The sequence below is a fragment of the Corapipo altera genome, unplaced genomic scaffold (genome assembly GCF_003945725.1).
Source record: "Corapipo altera isolate COAL_440 unplaced genomic scaffold, ASM394572v1 22b, whole genome shotgun sequence".
Classification (NCBI taxonomy): Eukaryota; Metazoa; Chordata; class Aves; order Passeriformes; family Pipridae; genus Corapipo; species Corapipo altera.
In genome coordinates, this window is record NW_020884876.1 from 3,598,722 (window position 1) to 3,622,768 (window position 24,047).

General features: G+C 37.1%; 1 protein-coding gene across 4 annotated transcripts in view; it reads right to left on the reverse strand.

Annotated features, from left to right (window-relative positions):
* Nucleotides 1-24,047, reverse strand: part of DLC1 (DLC1 Rho GTPase activating protein) — a 261,325-nt gene that overhangs the window by 90,458 nt on the left and 146,820 nt on the right. Inside the window, exon 1 of one of the 4 annotated variants that reach the window (XM_027635752.1) lies at nucleotides 10,776-11,083. The exons of the other annotated variants lie outside the window; for them this stretch is intronic. Coding sequence (XP_027491553.1) covers nucleotides 10,776-10,890 — 115 coding nt within the window. The 5' untranslated portion in view covers nucleotides 10,891-11,083. Of the gene's footprint in view, nucleotides 1-10,775; nucleotides 11,084-24,047 lie in introns of those variants that run through there. 4 annotated transcript variants of the gene reach the window in all.

A 24,047-nucleotide genomic window follows, 5' to 3' on the forward strand; every position in this document is an offset into this window, starting at 1 on the left:
TCATTAGATTCTTAAGCTTCTAAAATATGTGGTGTGCAAAAGAATATGGTCAGCACTTTTATATCAAAGGCTGGAATTGCAAATATGTCCATTCAGCACATTCTTGCAGCAGAAAAACAAACAAATTCATCAACATATATGTCTGATTGGAATCCTGTTTCTCTTGGTTCTGCACAATTATAGATTTTTAGACAACACCTTTTCATATTAGGAAAAATGTAAGAGTTTTTCTTCTTCAGATCTATTACATGAAATTCTGTCACTGTGTCATCAGTTAAAAGCAGCAGGAGACAAAATAAGCGTGCTGCTTGACTTCTGCAACTGTCCTCAAAATTATTATCTGAGATTTCTTAGGTTTTTGAAACCTGCCACACTTCCATTTTAATCTGAACTCTCTTTCTTACAGCAAGATCACTCAAATTTATATCCCCCCCTCAAATTATTGAACACACTTCTTAACAAATTAACTGCGGGTAAAACAAGTCCTCTCTTAATTAGGCTGGTCAGGAAAGTTGGTTTCATTTGCATAGAAAAACTTTATGCTTTCTCATCATTTTAGTATGTGGTTGTGTATGGCAGTGCTCCCTGAATTTCATCTCTGTGTAGGGTTCAACAAAACAAAAAGAAATATTTACTGGACTACTTATCAGCAGAAATGTCACGGCAGATGCATGTCACATCTGTAAATGAAAGTGTTCAGGATGAACAGAAGTAGGCACAGTAAAGAGCTAGTATATCAAGGGAAACACAACACAGAAGGAAGCTGTGTACCTGATTGAAGGCAAAATAGGGATGTCTTGACAAGTAGCAGATATGGAGAGTAAATACAAGATTGAGGCCAGGATTCTTTTGCACCAGCCTTCCGGGAACACTTCACTGTCGTGTCTCTGTCCCCCTCAACTCTGAACACTGACTGCAAAGATGTGCAAATGACATTGCAAAGCACAAGTGCAGATAAGAAGACATGTTATGCAAAATCATGGATGGAAGTAAACTGCTTACTTTGCCTTTTGAAGGCACACTCTTTTCTTTTATATATTTCACAGATAGCTGCCTTGGAGATAAGATTAATGAATGAATTAAAATCAAAAAAGAACATCTTGTACATTTAATCATATATAAAGTCTATATAAGACAACACAATTGCCATTTTCCTCAGTATTATAGACTAAAGCCAGTTTAATGCCTTGAGATTTTCTGCTGTGACTGACAGTGACAGGCAAAGTTACACTCATAACCCTTCTTGTCCGTGGCTCACCAAGGCAGGCCAGTTGTTCCTTCAGCTCAGAAGGCAAGTACTTTGTTACTGCAGGATGGCTGCCAAAACAGAACTTTATCATCAGATGGCAAGAGTAACATGGCAGAAACTCTGAAAGGATGCTGTGAAATTTGAACAGAATAGAGACTAAGAGCTCTTTGGAGCATCAACAGTGAGAAAAAGACAATTCATCTAAAGCTGAACAGTCTTGTGTTGGTTCTGCTTATCTCTCTGCCAGATAAAGTTGTATCAGTATACAAGAGAGACCTCAAAAACTGAAAGCACAAGAGAAAAGCAGAATGCAGATTTTCCTTTGTCCTTATGCCTTTTCAGCAACCAGTTTCTGTTGAGGAAGTTCTCTCTGAAAAATGTGCCAAACTCTCATCCCTACTTGCCAGAAACTGCAAAATATAAGCCACTCTAATTTATACTAGAGTATAATCCAAAAGCTACAGTCCTGGATGGACTCTATTCTATTCTCACATAAGAGAACATGACAAATCAAAGATGCAACTAAAGTTAAATCACATGAGAGATGGGGAGCGAAGTACAGTGAAGTCACAAGATCTTACCTTGTAACATCTTTGCACAACTGGTCACAGGTTTTTAACATATTACATTGAAAATTGCTTCTTGTATCTTACCACCCCCTTGTGCTACTCTTGTGTTTTTTCTGCTGCCCAACTAACTGACTAACTGGGCATTTATTTTATGCATTCTTTTTGGTATGTTTAATTTACCACTTGGAAGTAGAATCTGCCTAAACGTTTCTCTCCTACTATTTTTATTAGCTACGTCTCTATAAGATTAACACAGATATGTGAACCCTCAGACAAACACATCCACAACTCCAAAAATAAACTGTACTGCTAATTGACCTTCTCAGAGTCTGGAAATACTGATACAAATGAGCAACCTCTAGTACAGGGAGATACTTCCTGCACTGGGATAATTTGGCTCATTTTTATTATCCTCTATTTCTCCACAGAGCCTCAGCCTCCTCTGGGTCCCTGCAAGCTGCTAAACATGGCACTGCAGGAGGAAGCTCGGTGGATTGATAAGTGCTCTACCTGTGCTGGTCTGAGTGGATGCTGCATTTTTTTGGGTACCATGATATATACTCATATGGCTTCTGAATTTATCTCTTCCTACTGAACACTGACAGTGGTTGTTTTACAGATTATAATCTCTCCAAAACAGGACTCTCTTGATATCGATTTCTTTCACAATGCTAAGGATGCTGCTACGTTCAGCGAATAAGAGTATTGATCAGTCAGTCAATCAGTGTGTTGTGGTGTTTCTCTCTCTATAACCCCCCCTTCACAATTTTAACTGCATAGCTACATAAAATGCAAAATACAAGTTTAGTCAGTTTTTGAAAATCCGCTTCAACCTCTTAATGGGATGTACAATGCAAGGAAAGCTGTCCTGCAGCGCTATTTTCAGGGGGAAAAAGCTGAAGGAACTAGCCTTTGGAATGGGTTGAAATTCTTGTAAATGCAATTCTATCATATAAAATTAGCAAATATTAAAAAAGTTATTGCCACAGAGATACAATACAGCTGCTTGGATATATTTTATGGTTTTTTTGTTCGTTTGTTTGTTTTTGTTTGTTTGTTTTGGGGTTTTGTTTGTTTATTTTTTTAGTTTGGATTTTTTTTTTTTACTCTGTTTATTGCCAACATCTTCCTTAAAAGAATTATTCAGCTAGTTCCTAATGTGCAGCCTACAATAAAACTATGAGCTCTCCTGTGCCTGTTGCAATAATGATATTCCCTCAGAGTAATAAATATTCCCTATATGGCAATTAGGTTTAGGCATGATTATAAATGCAAAGTTCATGATGTTGCCATTCATATTATCTTACATCCTCATTTCCTGTTGTCTTCATAGCTTAACATGTTTACTCTTAAATTAGAACATAATTAGCAAATCATATATCTCATTTTTACTGAAAATAGCAGTTCAGTGAAATGTTTCCTATCATCTGGGGCTGACCTTCCTACAGACAGCATATCCTGGAACAGACCATTGTAATAAGAGAAAGTAGTTATTTTGGATCTAGGCCAAAGACTAATTTAATTTCTCTGACTGCCCCCTTCCTTTCCAGCTCTTCTCCATGATCTCCCCGATCTCCCCAGTAACACTCATATATGTGAGTTGGAGTTAAGAAGTTTCAGTTGGTAAACAAAACAAAGACAAAACTGCTAAGAAGTTAATGAAAACATCAGTAAGTCATAGCATCTGGATCTCATCATCCACCTCTGACGTAAGAAAGATGTCCAGATGTTAGTAGAACTGTACCAGTTGAAATATTTTGTGAGCAAGGCTCCTTTCAAACAATCAGATGCAAAGCAGTTCGGTGCTTTCAGCAGTTTTTAGGAATGTTTCAAATATATAGTGATCTTTCAGATGTGCAAAATGCCTGCTTAGTGCTGAAAGAATATACAGTCTGGGGAGCCACGTCTAGGGACTGTGAGCCCCCGCTTTTGGGAAGTGCACATGAATGTTCAAAGAGCAGGAGAAGAATAGGCTTCCTATTGGTTGTCTCTCCTAAGGACAGACTTCTAGCAGAGCCACAATGCTGCTTATCTTGTGGTATCCAGCATTTAAGACTAGAGTTTAACAATGTCCACAATGATGAATTATGAAACTGGGCCTGGAGAGAGAAGACCATAATTTTCATCTTTCTCACTCATTTTTAATCCCCATCTGACAACATGTACCACATACAGGCCTTGCATGCTGAAAAGTATAAATGATGAAGCTGTTATCTATCAGGTGGTTGCCACGTGTATTGTATTTTTCCTTTTCCTCCTGTCCATCAGCTGCCTTATGGAACAGTGATATTTTTCACATTTGGGTGCTCATTCTCTGTTTGCACAGCAACACGACTGCTCAGTTCCTCTTGGACATGTTTTGTGGACTGCTCTGGGTGTGCTCCTTCCCTCCTTGACTCATGTTTTAAAGAATCATTTTGGAGTCCCCAAAAAAACAACAAAGTTATTTCTAAAAATTCCCAATTGCTAAAGTATCCAGGGGCTGAATTCCTCTAACGCACATTCCTAAAATCTCAGGCACAGGACAGGACATAGGGTTGCTGGCTGATTGCGGCAGTCCATTGACTGTGGAAAAAGCAGAATGCTGAAAAAAAGGTGTATTTCCATAATCCTCTACAGCTACTGTAATTAGAATGTGCAAGGATTTTGTAGCAACCACTTTTATAATATGCTTAGTATACTGTGTTATTGTAAACTTGGACAAAACTACCATTGTTGTAGCCTATTACAGAAATGATGGTGGACCTCTATGAAATAAATTTTTAAAATTCATTAATGGAGGAAAATGAGAAAGTCATAAAAAACCTTCTCAGTTGTCCAGTTCCCCAACAGTGCAATTTAGATCTGTCATATGAAAATATCCATTACAAATATACAAGGTGAGAAAGCATGCACATATTTTTTTTCCCTATGAGTACTCCAAACTCTATTGGTATCAGACTTAAAATTAGAAGCATGAGAGCATTGGAAGCAAGACATTCCAGCAGCTTAAAATAAACAACACCATTTTCATGCTACAGGCAGCAATGATCTTTCTGTCACTTCTCCATATTTTCATATGGAGAGTGAGAAATCAAGAAACAGAACATGGAATAAGAACCTAGTGATGCATTTAATTCCAAGTGCCATTTTGAATGATCATTTTGACTGAAGGACTTTGCCTTAAATGAATTAAAGCCCTTCCCAGATAAAAACACTGATGCTGAAAAAGGCATACAATACTCTATATATCTTATTGGAAATTTGTTGTGGCAATATTTTCAAAAATTAGACAAGCATATGCTGTGTATAAAATGTATTATTTCTGATTGTATTTGATATCTGAATTTGAAAGATGTGAGGAATTATAAATCACAAGAATGAAACTGATATTTTCTCAAAAAACATGCTTACGCTACAAGTTTGTTTAGTAATTGCATGGATAACAGCAAAGCTCTTGAGCACTCTCAAAGGGAGGAAACTTTAGTATGAAAAAGATATTTAACCATTCAACCAAAATAATGTTTTTCAATATATAAATAATATGTTTTGCACTGGATATGCAACATATGCCTTATGTAGCTTCTTTTATTATCAAATGACTGTTGTTTACTCTTTTCCTGTTTCTTTTCCATAAATTACAGTCTATTTACAAATATGTATAAAGTTATTACTTCATCATACTCTACCTCATAGTAAGTGGCTAATTTTAATATTTATATAATAGCCTGAGTAAAGCACTAAACCTGTAGGATATTGTCTCCAGATTGGGGGTCAGTAATTTCCTAAAAATGCTGATAGAGGCAAATAGTGATATATCTGAAGCTATATATCAAGTGGTCTTGGGTTCTGCAACATATCCATTTTCTAAGGCCTTATTTCACCTGCGCACACCATAAATCTTTCTTCAATCTCAGAACAAAGCAAACACTTAGAGCAGTAATTTCTCTTCTCCATGAGTATAAATTTTGGAGACAGTTGAAATGTAATGCAAAACACTTCACCTTAACTTGGAGCTTAAAAAAATTTCCAGGGATAAAAAATTCCTTTCTTTAGTTCCTTTACTTGTTGTAGATAGCTATATATATGCCTGAAAGTATAAGCAATATCTTGTAATTGTTTAAGAATAAGTAAGTATATATACTCACAGATTTTGCAATCTGTAAACGAGCATGTTTTAAGGCATCAAAGTTAAGGGGAAAGTATAAAAGAAAACATTGTAATAAGAGAATTATATATCCAGTGGAAATACAGGGATGTTGATAATGAAGAACAAATTAGACATCAGCAAGAGCAGATAGTGTGTCATAGATTCTCATAGTGATTGATATGGCCAGTAGTAAGAAAAACTTAAATAATGGTATAATTCTAGCTAACCATCATAAGTTAAAGAATAAAAGGTCTACTCAAAGGGCCCTGCAAAGAACTTCTTCATAAGTAGACTCAAAAATAACACAGCCTGTACTATAACCATGAAAACTAGATAAAAGCTGATTGATAGTCTTCTAAAAGGAATCTAAATGAAAATTAATTGTTTGATGGAATTATTTTTTCTGTAACCTCAGAGTTCTCTCTGTGGCTCTACATCTTTAGCAATATCTTACAAGGACATATAGAATTTTTCCAAATGATTTAAATACTAGAAAATAGGATTAATGAGAATGGTCTGCAACAGATCTTCGCAAATTAATAATTTTGCATTTCTTTGGCAATTAACAGAAAATGAAATCAAGAAAAACAAGGGTGGTAAAAGCCCACTTTAGTTTTAGTGGGCTAAAAGATACAAAATAAATTTATTTCTGGGATAAATAAAATATTGGGAAGTTGTAGTGAACTTTAAATTAGAAAAAAAGTATATAATTGTAAATGATAACTGGTAAGTAGGTAAATAAACAATACAATTTCAAATAGAAAAGCTGAAAGATTATTTTTAAGAGACCAAATTAGTAATGTTTTTCCTTAGACTTTCAATGACTAAGCCACTGCAGCATAACTCGCAGTAATTCACCAGACTACCTACACATCCTTTTTTTTTGTCTCTCATACCAGATATTTCAGAAGACAGTTTAACTTTTGCATCACATAAAACCCCCTTAATTTAAAAGAAGCATATGAGTAATCAGTTGTACTCAGTGGCTGATCATGTTTTCTAAAAAATGGTGGTGGTTATGAAAAAGCCAGGATATTTAGTCATGTCATATGGTGGACATAATGGGTCTTAGTACAATGCAGATAAATGCTACATTGGGTCACGTTAATTCAGACAACAATGGAAGCGCTAAGAGAAATGTCTACAATGTTTTGAGAATCTGTGCATCTCAGAGCTAAGAATGATGCTTTGTGCTCTGTGGAAGCTTGTTCTGCACTGCTGCTGTTCTTGTGCATAAAATCCTGGTCTCTTCTGGGAATTTTGTCCACTGAAGAAACCAGAAAGTTGTTCCCTTCCAAGCTGAGGATGTGGTCCGACATTAGTAAGGAGAATAAACTGGGAACTCCCAAGGAAATATATCTATTTCTTGGGAAGGTAGTAACAGGAAAAGTTACAATTTTCATATTGCCCTTTTAGGGACTCTGGCAATTGAAGTTTCATTCTGTCCTTTGTCCTTATTCTATGAACATTCCATTTCCCCAGATTGTTTCCCATCTCTTCTGGGTCTTTTTGATGTCCCAGAAATTGAAAATGTTCAGTGATTCATTTAATGATTAATTTTCCACATTTTAAGATCACCAGATATGACCATAAACATGCATCAAGATTTTCTTTGTCTATGTAAACTAAGAAAGAGGAGAAAAGACAGAGTAGAAAACCATGAGCTGTGCTGCCATCAAAAGTAGTTTGAACATGATGTGACTATGCTGAGCTGCAACTCACTGCTCCTCAGGATAGGTATTTTATAAATATATATCATATTTATATGATAGACCAAATTTATACAACAATATACCATAATATGTTATAATAATATACCATATTTAGCAAAAGTGTGCTTGGCCCCAGTTGGCTGAATCACGGGCTGTTCTGCCACAAGATGAAGATGGCAAAGGTAGTAATTTAGCCCTGGTGTTAGGGTTTAAAAGCAACCTGAGGATGCTGCTCCACAGTGGCCAGTGTAGGAGAGGATGCAGAGGTGATCCAAGAGGGCAGTTCATGTTCATATTCATATTCATACTTGTACTCATACTCATATTCATTTGCATTCCTTTACTGTGCCATTCCCCCTATCACCACATGCCCCTGTGAAAAGTCCCTCTCCAGCTTTTTTGTAAAGTCTCCTTTAGGTAGTGGAAAGCTGCTACAAGGTCTCTCCAAAGACTTCTCCAGCCATTCTTAGCTAGTGGAAGAGACATTTTCCATATTTTCCCAACATAGGACATAGACAGTACTTCCTGCTTGATGATTATATTAAATTATATTGCATGATTTTCTATGTCTGTGTGTAGGCTAAAAGCTTGTTTTAAAGGCAAAATATTTTTTTGTTTACTTTTTCTTGAATATCTGATGAAGAATGCATATTTCACATTTTCTTCTTTCTTTTGCAAATAATGTGCTTTTAAAAAGGCGTGTCCTGATAACACAAATTGCTGATCTAAGAGGATTTCTTTATTTCAGTGTCATGACCCTTCTTGACCATTTTTATGTAGTCAGCAGTTTAAATTGCTGATATTCCAAAGAACAAACAGAACAGCAACACAACTTGCTGTTTTGTTTCTCTTCCTGAATCTCTGTTAATCATAAAGTATTTTCTGGAATATAACCTGATATCTGCTCCAATTACATACTGTACTGCTTATTACCTGATTATTTTTTTGACTTTCTGACTGACAGCAGCCCAAATATACTTGTGGACTGAAAAGCCTACATCACCAGCACAACCTGGAAAATGGAACTGTCACTGTTGTTAAGGGTCCTCTAACATCTAAGCCTTGTATTGATAAAAGCTGTGATGGCTCATAACCAGCTGCCAAGTAGAGTAAAAACATGCTGACCCTTATCAGTGCAGCTAAAGAGGCTAAAGGGTTCACGTTCATTCCTTGTTTCTGGGAATGTAACAGAGTCTCAAGAAATATAATTAGCAGTTGTTTAGCCCCCAAATATTTGATAATCATACGTAAGGTTAAATATATACATTTATCGAGGCCTCTTCATATCCTGATAAAATCTGCACATTTTCATATGTAGGTCACATACAGAAGTATAAATTACATGTCCTTACATGCTTTCCAGTGTCAACTGATGAGAAGAAAACAATTTTACAGAAGACAGTTGGTAGTAGTTGTCTTATGTGGACACAGGCCAGAGGTATTGTTGAGAGTCTGTTGATGCAAATACCAACTTAATGATAAATTAAAAAGCTTACTTCAAAGCATTCACATAAACATCTCTAGCAGGTGGAAGGGAAACGAATGTCAGGGTAAACAAATGTCCAGCTGACCAGACAACACACAGATTAAACAAAGGCTGATTCGGCCCCACCAGCTTCCCTTTTATAGATTTGTGTAACATCCATGCCTTTTTACTCAGAATATCTTTCCTTTTGGTGCTCCTTCCACTGGAGTTTCAGCAATGGCCCAAACATCAGGACCTGTGTTGTGACTGCTGTTGCATGCCCTGCAGTCATTAAGCTACGAAAGAAGTCCAGTTTTATAACACACTTTTGAGAGATGAATTGACCTGCGTGTCCAGTTCAGCTTGCTGTGGAAAGAGGTTAATGACCAGTGCTTTCATGGCACTGCCATATTTCTGACTACCTACTGAGCACTAAAGCAAATGTGATGCCTCCATCTCTTATGACCATGAGGTTTCACTGTAAAACTGTGGTAAAGCTGAGTTCCTCTGCCTAGGCAACTCACTGTCCTTTGTCATTTATGGGAACAGGCACAGAATTTATCCAACCACTAATGGGCAGAACAAGATTTTTATGAACAGGTCTAATTCAAAGCAGGTTTTTAGTCCTGTGTTTCTTTATAGGCCATGGTCACTCACTGCTTGATTACCCAGTGTAATCAGTTTTGGAATCAGTGGGCAACCAAATGTCTGTTATACACTTAGCTACTCTTATTTCTCCAAAACATAAGTGCAGCAGCATGATGTAAAAATTCAGTTTACATTAGTGAGCCATACAGTCTGCCTCTAGGTCATCTCATCCTTGATCTTATCATTATTCACATTTCTCCTCCCTCCTTCCCTCCCCCTTCGATAAACCGCCCCCACTGTAAGTATACAAAGAAACCAAAGTCATCCCTCTGGCAGTCACACTCACTGTTCATTTCTGCTGCCCATTTTGAAACCCCTAAAAGCCACAAAATAAAAGTAACAACCCCAGCAGGGTGAAAGAAAAGCATTCATCTAACAGGTAATAAGAGAAGTGGAAAATAAAGCGAGTTAAATTGGTTTCTTCTCTAGCTCTCTATTATGGTTTGCCTCGAGTTTTTGAGTATTTGCAAGTCAAAATAAAAATGTGGACTGTAGCTCTCTAGTTGGCTGGTAATTTATATCTCAGAAGCCCAGCTCAGGCATATCTGACACTCACTTGGAGCTCATAGCACTGAAATCCTTGCCAGAGGAAATACCAGTAATTGCTCAGTGCACAGCCCAGATATTCCAACTGACACACTCCTTGGCTCAAAACACTCCGTAACACAACTCACTGAAGCACATCACAGCAGTACAGCACAGGGTCTGACTTAACAGCAAAGTAAAATGCTTCAGCACACTTTACTATGAGGAGTTTGCACCAAAATACTGGACCAAAATTCATTGCTCCTTTTCTTTTAACTGATGTTTATCTCATTTAGTTAGAGAAGCACACACAGTTCCACCATAGGCATAGCACCAAAGTAACATGACACACAAACAAAAGGCTGGAGGAATACTTAGAGGCGACATCAGTACATTATGCAAATGATACTACTAATTAGCATTATTGATTATGATCCCTCATGAATCTTAAAATATATTTATGTAATGTCCTTCTCACCTGCCAGTCGTCTGTCTCTCGTGTTTTTCCAGATAACATCCAAGGCTCTAGCAGTGGAGTCCCTGATATGATCACTAAATGATCTTCTCAGAGGGGCTTTCACCGGGTGATGCATAATGCAGATCGATCACACATCCAGGTCAAACGGCTGTAGCTTAGCCCCAGGAAGAAGGGCATTCTTTGCCCGGGGATCTGTTTGGATTTCTCTTTGCCAGGCAGTCAGGTTGTTACTTTATATAATTTGTCATCAGCCTTGTGGAGCTTTTCCTTGAAGAGTCAGGCATTGCAGTTCTCACTGCGGATGCAGGAAAGCTCAGACTGCAGCCAGCCTACTGGAAAGCTGCCAAAATCTTACATCTGGAACAGTTTACAAATGAGCTAACGATACAGTCATTTAGATTTGGGGCTTTATTTGTGGATATCTATAGGATTCTAGCTTCCTGTTTAATCAAATAACTTACCAGGCACATACTTGCATGCCCATTTATTAGGATAATATTTCCCTGCTTAGCTGATATTTCAGGTAATTTTTCATGTTTTGACATGAAAAAGGTAAGAAATAAAAAAGAGATAAAGTAATTTTAAGTATCTAGAGTTCAGGTGTTTAATTTCATTACCATATTCTTCTTGCATATTACCCTATCTATGCTAGAGAAGAGGACCTGATTCTGAGTTCCCTGTACTGAGTACTTCATGACAATGCACTAATGAAAGGATGGAAATACAAAAATGAGAGGAAAAGGGGAGACGAGAAAAAAGAATTGGGAACTAAACTCCATATCTTTCCTGAATGGAAAGATAAGGTCCCATATGAAAAGTGTTTATGAATGTAACTGAGATTAATAACCACAGTAAATTAAGTTATTTGACCTTGCTTATTTTGACATTTTTTAATTGTTTACTATGTCCAGTGGCTTCCCTGAGGGAGACAGGGAGGAATAAAGGGGTACCTGAAACTCTCTTGCCCTTCTAATACTATTTATAGTAATGTGTGAAGAGATGAGAGATGCCAGCCTAAAAGCCCAATCCCCTTTATTATCAGGGAAAGCAAGAACTGTTGAATAAGGTTGTCTTCATGTTTATTCTAGGTGAAGTCCTTTTTTTTTTTTTACAGTAAATACAGCTGTTAATATCAGATACCACTATTTTCTTGAGAAGTATTATGTTATTATTAAAACTGATTGATTAACTTCTTACAAGGTTGGCACAGAGAGACCAAATTACAGAGCTGTGAGTTTCAGCCTGTGGATTTCCACTCCCTTTGAATTCCTTCCTAGAACAAAACAGTTTTCATTCACTTTCTTATTTGTTGTAACTTTTTTTCTGGTGTCTTCTCAGTTCCCTTCATTTTCACTAGTCCTCATTTTCTTCAAGACAAATCATGATCTCATTCTGACAATGAAAAGAAATTTACGGGATTTGCAATAGTGTAACTGAGGGAAGAATTGGCTTATCATCTATTTAATGCAGATCATATTTTCTTCCCATCTAGGCCTTTGTCTTTTATGTTTATAGAGCATCTGCAAACATTAATGTCCTGTGTACATCTTAGAACAAAACCAACAGCAGCAAGGGATTGCTATAGTTTGCAGTTGCTTTCCTCATTACACCCCTCCACTTTTTGAGGCCGGATGGAGAAAGAAGCAGACAACTCTCTAGAGAAATTCAACATGATTACACACTCTTGTGTGGTTGTGGGGGTTTTTTGTTGATTTTTTTGTTTGTCTGTTTATATGTTTGGGTTTTTGTTGTTTTTAATTATTATTCTGGCAAAACTTGTAGAACAAGTGACAATGTTTACATAGGCAAATGCTGATACAGGCTTACATAAGCAAATGCTGACATGATGACCAAAGCACAATCTATCTGTTTTGAAACATGTATACCCTGTTCAGATGAGATCTGCTGCTGTTTCTATTAGTGAACAGGTCAGAAGAGCAATAATTAATTTTTAAATGAGGATGCAGTAAACAATAACTTTATCTAGAGCTGAGTGTGTATGTCTGTATTTCAGAAGGCAATGAGGGAGACGGCAGTCTCAGCAGGGTTTTAACTACAAGTAGCTAAACAAACAGCTAACTATCAGTAGCTTACCAACAATGTGGTCCAGAAAAAATGGATTTATACAGCAAAATAAATGGTACCAATGTTTTGACACATCTCAAAACAGGGTTACTTTGGAACAGGTCTGCCTGCACCTCATGAACCGAATGAATCCTCAGCTGGGTTGGCCATCACTAGCACACTATCAGGGTGCATCTTTTGGCTTAGTTTCATCTGAAAGCCATTCAGTTCACGTGCTCCAAGATTGCTTGGAGACATGAACCAAAGAATGGTGTTGAGAGATCCTCTTCAAAAGCATGTCCCTAGTCTAGGCTACGATGTAAATAAAAACATGCAGACCATTATTCATTTCATCAGCTGAATGACTTTTAAAAATTTAAAAATAAAACCAGTAATATTTATTTATTACTGATCTGAGTTTGATTTTTTGAGAGTTACTGTGTATTATGCTACATGTATAGCCAGGTCACGGCTCAAAATATTTGAAACAGTTGGTGTAACCAGTTCAACAAAACAGTCTGGAAAATGTTAGAATGACATGACAAAGGGCAAAAGAGGAATAAATTGTAACAAAGCAGAAGAAGATTGCTAAGAGAGTTTGCTTGTCTGATACTACAACACATATAAAGGGACAATCGAAGTAAGATTGTGTAAAGAATTCAGTTAAATGTGAGAAAATATTTACTGGACCATGGACAGGTTAAATAATTAGATATAGACAGGCTAGAAATATGGATAGAAAATAAAAAGACATTAATTTTAGAAAGGTGTAGACTTCGACATCTAATGGGAAATACAGTCAAAAGCAAATATATACAGTCAAATAAAAACCTTTGAGATGCATAACATTAACTATGGTCACAAAATGAGATAAGAATTTGCCATGCAATATGAAAGCAAATGATTTTTAATGATTTATTAATCATGTTAAAAGAATGCATCAGAGCAGATCTGTGCTGTGGTATCTATTCTTGCATTATTTAAATAACACCCCTTGTGGAACAACGTACTCAGTTTTTGTCTACAACTCTAAATACCTACATGATGCTGAAAAGGCATCCACAAGCACAGTGTGCTGGGATACAGGCAGCTGGTGGCAGCAGGGCCACAGTGACAGTGGCAAGTAGATCTGTACTGGAAGACACCTGTGTGTTCAGGGGAAAGCTGCCAAGCTGCCATAACCACTGTGCCATTATTCAATACTGTTGTTGAGAGCCCTATCCTGCATTTCAGGCAAGCTCCTCCCACATTCCCAGACATGTCTGTGTTTGGAGAAATGCTACTGCCCACATGATATCTGCATATGTAGAGATATTTTCCACTTCAGCTCAGACTTGTTTCCTCTCCCCTTGCAGGTGTAGCTGTTTGTGCAGAGACATCTACCTGAATAACAGACCTGCAGTTACATCTGGTTGTTTGTATGGAAAAGCTTTTTCCATTTCTCTGGTAAACTCATGCTTACAGTCTGAACTGGAAGAGAAGGCCATTGGTGCCAAGTACATGTGTACAGACCTCAGCTGGTGAATCTCTTGACATCAGTCAACATGAGAGTACTAGAGTAATTTATTGTTAAACCAAACAGCTAAACTGGAGCACTGAGAATGATATTAAAGGATAAAAGGTTTTAATGTTGAGATTTATGGATTGGTAAATAACATGTGTTTAAAGAAAATGACAAAATGTTTAGCTGCTCTACTCAAAAATGTACCGGAAAATCTGAAAACAAATACCTTTCTATAGGTGGGAAATGGCCTATGCACCCTTCCATTGGTTACATCTCCAATTCAATTAGCTGCATACAGATACTACAGCAAAATGCATACAAAAATAAGCAAAATCTTAAACCCCCAACCAGCATCTGGGTAAAATTTATGATGCAGCTCTATCTCTTGGTTTCACTGTGTCTGGAAACTTATAGATGACCACCATCAGGCACAGGTTTTATATTTGAATAATATTGATGGCAATCACAGTCATAGTGCAGCCAATACTCCAGATACCTTCCAGAATGATTTCATTTTATTCAGTGTTTTCTGTGTAATGGCTGAAATGAAAATTCCCCACCCAAATAAATTCTTATACTCAAAAGGTAAACTGGGTCGGTCAACAAAGATATGTGCTGAACTAAAAATAGTACGAGGGGAATCTGAAAGAGAGAAATCTGTTGCTGACAAGGGGGGAATGCAACAGCTGGTGTTCGGGGAGAGACCGATAATACACTCTTGGGAGAGAGATGGCTGCCCAATCCATGCATGAGGAGCAGCATGCATGCCCAGGAACTGTTGTGGAATTCCAGAGGCAAATACTTACAGGGGAAATATCTTTTTAACGTAAGCAAATCTGGGCCTCTCCAATCTCCCTCTCAAGGCTGGACCTACTTGTAAACTGCTGCTCATTCTTAAACATACTGTTCTCAAACCAGCCAAGGGCAGGAGGCAGAAGTAATTCCCTAGAACCTTACCCCTCCTCTAGCTTTTCAGGTTGAAGGATCTAAGTTTGACAAACCTATAAGTTTTCTGTCCTTTAGTGGTTCTGTCCATGCTTTGGTCTGCAAAGATAACAATGAAGATCCTTTTTCCTCTTCAAGGCAAAGAGCAGACAGAATGCACCAGCTACTAGGATGGACAGGAATGGTGATGTCCTTTTTAGTTCTGGCAACATCCACCTCCCAGGAAGTAAACAGTTGTACAAGCTTCATGCTCTTCAAGCTTGCTGAAAATACATTGACTTCCCTTCTGAATGTTTATGAATGTACACATTTTTATGTGTATCTCTGGTTCATCTATGTGATTCTGGCCGCTTGGGTCTGGAAGAACGTATGCATCCAAATTATGCATAGTCAGCCAGACACACATAGTTTTTTAAAACATGATGTCAGTTTGAGCTTTGCTGTGACTTCTGTACAGGCTGCAACAAATGGTGTGGCAAATCCAGACTATTTTTGTTGAGTGGTTTATGCAGCCTATATGATCTGATACATGCAAGCTTCTTTCCACTTGTTACAGAAACAAAAAAAGCAATGCCATAACTCTCCAAAAGTATCACAAAATGAATGATTCAGAATCAGAATTTTATGTCTAATTAAAAAAGCCTATTGGGCACATGGCATGTGTCATTGTTTCATCTCTCAGCAGATGTTTCCAAATGCTATCTAGGAGACCAGGCTAGCAAAGGAGCCCTTTGAATTTGACATGTGCTGCTTTCCAAAAGAAAATCTGGTACTGCAATGTATGCAATATCTGAGAAATCTGATATATATCCTTACAATCTTAAGACAAGAAGCAGCCACCAATCAGAGCAGACTGTAAAGATTTAGAGAAATTCCTATGGAAAGACTGGAAAATAAAATGTACTTGTTGAAACAGAAAAGTTTTAGTAGAAGCTTGACAAATCTTAACAAAATTCTTGATATGACAAAGCCATATCTTGATTCAATTGGATTTGGTTTGGAAAAAAAAAAACAACTCAGTTCTTCAATCAGATGACATAAAAATATTCAGAGGTTTCATTTAGCACACAGGTGTCCTTTTGTAAGAGTGCAAACAGCTGGGCAATTGGTCTATCCATGGACTACTCTCCAATTCTTAGCTTTTCCCATTCCTCATTAGGGACCAGCCATGGGACCAGGCTGCAGATAGAAGGACTTGACCCTACAGTGGCAGCCACACTCTGTCATCATCATTTCTTCCCTCCCATCATAGAATAATGAGAGATGGGTGTGTGACACCATGGTATTTCCAAAGAGGCACATTAATAACATTACAACTTTTGCTTTGTTTCAAATTGAGAATAAAATTTTTAGAAGGACATTGTTTTTTTCTGATTTCTTGCACCAGAAGTGAGAATTCTCACATTAAAGAAGTTCAGACTTGGCAGGAAGGGTCGGAGTTACAGTGAGGAGGACTATTCTCTCTTCCCATGGTCTGGCCTCCTATTTATATGGTACCAAACAAAAACTTTAGGATTCTTTCTTGTGTCACATATCCCTGTATGATAGAGATAAAATGAAGTAAAAATCAAGATTAGTCCTTGACAGAAAAAAAAATGTAGAACAGGTTGGGAGTCCTCCCAGCCCACAGACTGGATTTGTCTGTTGATTTTTGTGTGATGTCCTCTACTCTTCAGCCTCTCCCTTTCTTTTACTCCTTTCCAAACTGTCGTGCAGGTTATTCCTTGCTACTGTTTTTCTCTTCTGCCTTCTAAAGACTGCCGCATTATGCTTTGCACAGTTTCCTCCCTGTTCCTGTCCCAGCTATGTCCTTCTCCACCATCTGACCTCTGGTTCCTATGGCTGGCTGCTCTCCTCCATGTTGCTCCTTTCACTCCTCCCTGCTAGGGTGGCCAAGGGCTTGAGAGTATTTCATGTCAGTGGGAGCATTGCTTCACTGGACAATGCTCTGGTCTGCAGACTGGAACTGCTCTGCAGCCTTGTCTCAGTGGAAGGTACACATGAGACAGAAGTTTGGGTGGTGATTTCTGCAGAGGCAGGAGTGCACAACTCAACCCTATGTGTCCCACCATATTTTGCACTCAGAAAAGTGCCCATGTGACACGTCAACACCCTTGAATTAACCCTTGAAAGCCTAGGGGCTATATGGATGTAGTAAGGAGAAGAGATAGTAGACCACGAGAGGGAGAGTAGACCAACAGAGAAAGTTTCCAGAGTTTCCTCCAGGATAGGAAGAGTACACTGCCTGGCATTCCTGCACTCTCTGCTTTCCCATGGTAGTAGGCATGTGGAAAAGCCCCAGGGACAGTCTTCCTCTCTCCAGGTGACAGTCATTGCCTCTGTACACATTGCTTTTGCAACCCGTGCAGGCTTTATGCCCTCATACCATGGCTCAGACCTGTATTTTTGAACAACAAGCTTGTTTTATTTTAAGAAAGAAAATGCACAAAATCCACCTACCAGAGCAGCGGTTCATTATGCAGACTGCAACAACTGCTGTTGCTTTTGTGAACTTTTCAATGTCTAAACCTTGAAGCCACCTTCTGCTAGAACACTGAGAAGATCTTGTCAAAATATCTACTTTAATTGCCTTTTGTTGTGAGATAAATACATACTAATGGGTATATATAAACTGAGTAAAGTAGCCTTCTATTATACATTTATGAGTTTTAAATTAAACATGATCTCAAATATTAACAATAATTAGCAAATTTCATGGTGTGATTATGGTCCTGCTTTGCAAATAGCCCCACAGCTTAACTGGAGTTCTGTGCACTTCAAAGTGTAATCTTATCTGGCTGTTTCTGAACTGCTGTCTCACTATCACTGTGCGCTCCAAGAATAATAAATAAACCAACACAGAAACATTTCTAATCACAGCCATAAATACAAAATAATAAGTAACTGAATAACAGGAAAGAAGATATGCTTTCAGTTTCAGTTGCACATTGTTCCATATTAACTTGTTTTTAATATGACTATTTCTAAACTATTCTTATGTTATTAAAAGAAACCCTACAAGTCTTGCCCCTGCTGCCAACTGTTTTCTGAAACACTGTATATTAAAGAGAAAAAAATGACACATTAGTGAACATTGGTGCCATAGTTTAAAATTCAAATGAGAAAGGAAGTGTTAAAGCTTCATTCTGTTTAGCCATATGTGAAACACCTGCTTAGAGAAGTTTATGGAAGTATTAATCTATGGAGGGGGTGTCCAAACACTTCCAAATGTCTAACTTGAGCCACAGAATTTTCTCAGTTAGGTCTCTTTAATACAGAATAGTTGATAGCAAAAAGCTGTGAACTGAAATTAGTTTTGAGCATTAGCCATGTGTTATGCTTTACCACAGCAAAAGAGTATTAAACAGCATTGTTTCTCCTTCCTTCAGCGTGACTGACAGGCAAATGGCCCATACTTAGATAGTTTTTTGTCAGCTGAATAATACATTATGACTTGACTGATCCCATCAGTGGAATGAGGGCAGGATGAACAAAATTTCATAGAATAAAATGCAAATGGGGCTTTATGGGAAATTGCAGGATTAGAAAAATGCAGATTCTAAAAAAAGAAAAAAAAAATAAAAGAGATAATACAAACAGCCCAACACTTCCCAAAAAGCAACTCTATGGTTACTACCTGTTCAAATTCTTCTCTACAATCTTCTTTCCTAATTAGAAAATTTCCTTCCCTGTCTTCTCTTTTCTCTTGCCTGGTCTCTCTGTCTCTTTCTCCTGTTAAAGAAACAGGTTTTTTGCTTGTCCGCAATGGCCAACATGAACAATGATTGTGAATAGAATCAATTTGATTCAATGGGTTTAAAATAATCTACTGGTGGCAGGCAGGCTGGTGTCTGTGTACACAGCAGTGAGCAGAATGGGAGTGTGGGGAGTATTATGTGAACTGGTCTCATCTGTGTCACAGGGTGAACAGGGAGATAACTGAGTACAGAGATCATCCTGAACAGAGAGATCAAAGAGCAGCAAGCCATGTTAAACCAGAGAAAAAGTCCCAGTGCTTGCAAGGAAAGATGGGAAAAACTCATTACTGAGAAGATTTAGTGAGATTAAAGAGGCCCATGTAAGTCATCTTCATTAGCACTGCTCTGTGTAATGTGTGTTTTAAGTCATGCAAAGAGGCAGAGCTGTCCTCCTCCCTTCTCATCCCTGCTGCTACCATTGCAGCACTGTGAAACACAATCTCTACTTGGCTTGTTTGTTACAGTGAAGACAAGCAGGATGTAACCCTCCCTAAATTGCTGGGGTTTGGCCTCAGTGGCAGAGAAAACAGGAGAAAAACTGGACTTTTCAAAGGAAGCAGTGACATAGAAAGTAGGTAAACTTCTGAACAGGTATTGGAAGAGACCCTCATTAGATTTCATGATTTCACTAATTAAAGCATTGCTGGATGGTTTGTGAATGGTAACTTCTTGCTCCATTTTTGTGCAAATGTTTATTTACATAGTTAGATTAGGGATTTATTTTTAACACTACCTGACTTTCTCAGACTCTGAGTTTCTGTTTCGTGTATCTGCCATGCTTAAACTGTTTGTCCTGTGGTTCATTGTGACATAAATTCTTTGAGATGCTTTGTTTGTAAGTTCCTTTTAAATCCAGTTTTTGGGAAAATGAGTGAAAGGATATGTTATTTTCCTGATGTTGAGAAATTCTAGCAAGTTTTCCCTAAATACTTGACAGTGATTTGGTACAGGAATTTGCTCTTTTGTAGACATATTTCTTCTTTCTGAAAGTCCCTTTGTTGTAGCCATCAGCAAGCCTCTGAGAAATTGTATTTCACAGCAGTTCTTCAAAGCTGGATATTAGTAATCAGCAGATCAGAAGATATTTTCTCACCTGGCTTATGTACAGCCTGCGATGTATTTGCAACCACAGCTATGAACTCCTGCCAGCCCTGCAAGATGAACGAGAGAACCTGCCTCTTGTGGGCTTTTACTGATACCACTTTCATTTCATGAAAGGGTGAAAAATGGTCAGTCCCTCATGAAATATAATATGGAATGAGAAAGTTGTGTTAGGGTCAAGAGGGAGACTGATATACACAGCTTTGTGAAGCAGAGACAAAAAAAGAGAGAGACAGGCAAGGGGAGGAGAGAGCAACTGTATCTGTCATCTACTGTAGTTTTAATTGCTTGCCTCCATTGGCAATTAAAATTCAGCCACAACATGGCTAGTGGGAACTTTCTTTAAGTCCTACTCTAATGGAACTGAATAAACAGAATTTTAAGGAATTGATTTCCTTGCACTGAACAGATTTTTTTTTTTTTGCAGAATATTGGCTACAATTAGATAAAAAATTTTTGAATAAAAAAGCAAAACTATGATTTTGCCATCAAGTATTACATGCAATTTTGTAGCATGTCTCTCTTCTGGGGTATGTTATTTGAACTGAAATCTTGCTGATTACAAGTTCTAATGCCTAATCTTTAAAAGATAAAGAATTTAATATTCCACTTCACCTTTTGTAAGCCTAGTGTATCACAAATGCAGGTTGAAGCTTTACGGTTACTGTGCCAAACACAATTATCTGGAAGACTAAAGCAATCATCATCTCAACTGAAAGATACATTCTGTTACCCATAACAAAGTCTTTGTGAATATTGGATGAACACAGTATACCTTAAATACTTACAAAAGAAATCTAAAAGTCCAGCTTAAGTTAATATTAGATGTTAACATTCTATATTTACTCCATGAGGTTAGCAACACTATTAAATGAGGTTTTAATGAGACACTCTGGTTTGCTATTCTAGGAATTAGATTTCTCTATATCTTTACTTAATTTACTTCTCAACTAATCAGACAAAATTGCTTTCGTGTGAAATTTGCTGTTCCTGCTGGCATCTGATTTCAGCCATGACATATCTGCTCTCTAGAGTCCCACTGCAGTGCATGGAAAATCTTCACGAAGAGTCCAGATTATGACACTTGTACTGAAGACTGGCTGTGGAAGAATAGTGAGCTTGGACTAGACAGTTTGGGGACTGGGAGGCTGATAGGATACAACAGTATTTAGCCTAACTTTTAGGTCCTGAGACTAGTTACTGGCTGGCAAGTTTCCCTGAATTATTTTAGTGGGGTATTTTGTTATTATATATTTAGCAAACTGTACACTTCATGGTCTCAAAAGCAAGGTGAAAATGTGTACCTTGTGTTCATACAGCTGACAGCCTGACTTGGCTATAGCTCTATATCTGACCTAATATTGTTTTACTGTCAAACAATTATTTTGAAAAGTAATATGGTGGTATCCCTGTATGAACTGGGTCTGAAATTAAGATTATCTGCTCTGCTCTTCTTCTGTCGAAAATGTTGTCACTTGTTGTTAAAAAGATGATGAAGTGGGTTGCATAGAACCTAAAATTCAATTTACTTTTTGTGAACTTAAAGTTTTCAGAGACATCATTATAATAGTGAATTTATTCGGTTCTTAAAGAAAATGAGAAATATGAGTCTTGTACTCAGGTTCAATGTAAGATATTAATGGCTCTGAAATAATCAAAAATAGGCCTTCAAAAATGTGAATATCTAGAATAACAGCCGCAACACATACATGGAAAAACTACTTACAAATATTAATGTGCACTAGAAGCAGGTAAGTACAAGTGTTTTTTTAAGTATTTCATAACAGAAGGGGTGAGGGAAGGAATTAAAGACCTGGTGAAATAATGGGGAAGTTATTTCATACTTATGAATAGATGATGTAGAAATTCATAGGAAAAATGTGGTAATTGGAAGAAGAGAATAAAACACTCCCAAAGAAGGTGAGGAAAAAAATAAACAAGAAAACAAAACTCACACCTGAAATTGATAGGTTAAAGTAATATTTTAAAGGTGTCTTTATTAAGAATAAAGTATTACAGTAATGGTGAAAGGATATATATCTCAAATGATTGACTGAGTAGTGTGGTAAAATGTACAGTATTTGTTCTTTAATATTTCTGAAGTTTTAATCATAATATTTTTTTGCTCACCTATATTATAGAAAAAGAATTATTATTTACTTTCCAAATATTTCCATAAAGAACAACCAGACATACTCTCTTTCGCACAAATGAATCCCTTCTCAAATGTAGTACGTAGTTTTAGCCTCTCCAGTACCATGAAGATGTCAACAAGTTTTGAAGGTATTCAGATAACAGCAACAAAAATGATTAAAGGCCTGGAGAGTTTGATTTACAATAAAAGATTAAAACCTGTTCTACTTAGCCAAATGACAGCTAATAATGCAAGGGCAGAGTAATGATAATAGCCTAAAAGTATTTAAAGCGTGAACACATCAAGAAAAGTGTTAAAACATTTTAAGGTGGTACAAAGTTTCAAACCACTGACCTGGCATAGAGGAGAGTGTTGTGTTTGCGTGTTTTTCCTCCAGACTGAGGCTAATTAATATGTGGAGCTTATGTAAAGACAAAATAAAATATGTGAGTACAAAATCAAGGAAAAAAACTTGTGCAAATGTAAAACGGATGCATATATCAGGCGTGGTGCAAGTCCTCAATATGGTATATGTTTAAACATAGCAGTTAGCAAGATCAAAATTGAAAAAGCAAGATATAATACGACAAATGAGCAAAATATAATACTAGAGGTAGCATATATCACTACTGTGGTACATATCCCCTTTAGAAAGAGCTGTCCCTGAAAGTAGGTTTGTATTGCTCAGAAAGTTTGGTAGTTCCTTGATAACCTGCTACCCCTTCCCTGTGAAAAAGGAGCTGCTATTCAGACATAAATTTATCATATCAAAACTTAATCCTTATGACTGAAAGGCTGAAACATCATTGCATGTTTTTTTTTCACTGTTTAAATCAGCTCAGCCCTGTTTGCTGATACTGGCACCTTTCTGAAGCCATGTAGATGAGTGTGTCTTTAGGTGACATTTGAAGGATATCCAGGAGATTTTTTCTCATATGAGTGGTGCTTTTCAACACTGTATGCATAAGGAACAAAAATAAAGAGAATCATTCTTTAGAAGAGGGTGTGAAAGGATGGCATATTTAGATGTAAAAACTTAGACGTTGCTAAGTTTTTTTAAATTTCCCCTTTTTTTACTCCCCTTTAGTCAAGTACTAGAAAAGATTACTTATGTGGACATAAAATATTTCCTCACATTCAGTGAAAACTTTCACCATAAGTTGTAGGAGAAAACGTGCTCTTGTACAACAAGCAAGTATACCCTTCTACCCTTGGTGTACTTTTCTTAAAAGACTGATTCTAGACTGCTTTTTTGAAATTTAGAGTGAGTAGCTGTCAGTGTACTGATAACAAATTTGAGCTTGGCTAACTGGTTATAAAAGTCAGGAATAAAACAGAAATACATTTCAAAAGGTCAAGACTTAAATCTAAACCTTACCTGAAATTGCATAGGAAAATCAAAAGGGCAGTTAAAAACCAGGTTTTAATGTAAGTCCTTCGATATTAAACAAACTTTGAAAAGCTCTGTCCCTACCAAGTCATGACAGCTCTGAGTTTCAATTAATAGGATTAGATTTAGTTACTAACTAACCTCATTTCAACCTAAATAATCTAGCTATTTGATGTTGAAAATCTCCTTGTCTATGTAATAACTGTAAGATTTCAGCACCTGGACAATCAAATTACCAAAAAATAAATTCTAGCATTTAGGATTAAGAATGATGTATCATTTTAAATGAACTTTCAAAACAGCTCTCAAATACATTCTTGATAGATATTGAAAATTATTTTAGATTCTGGATTTTGGCCTTCAAAAATTAAAGACC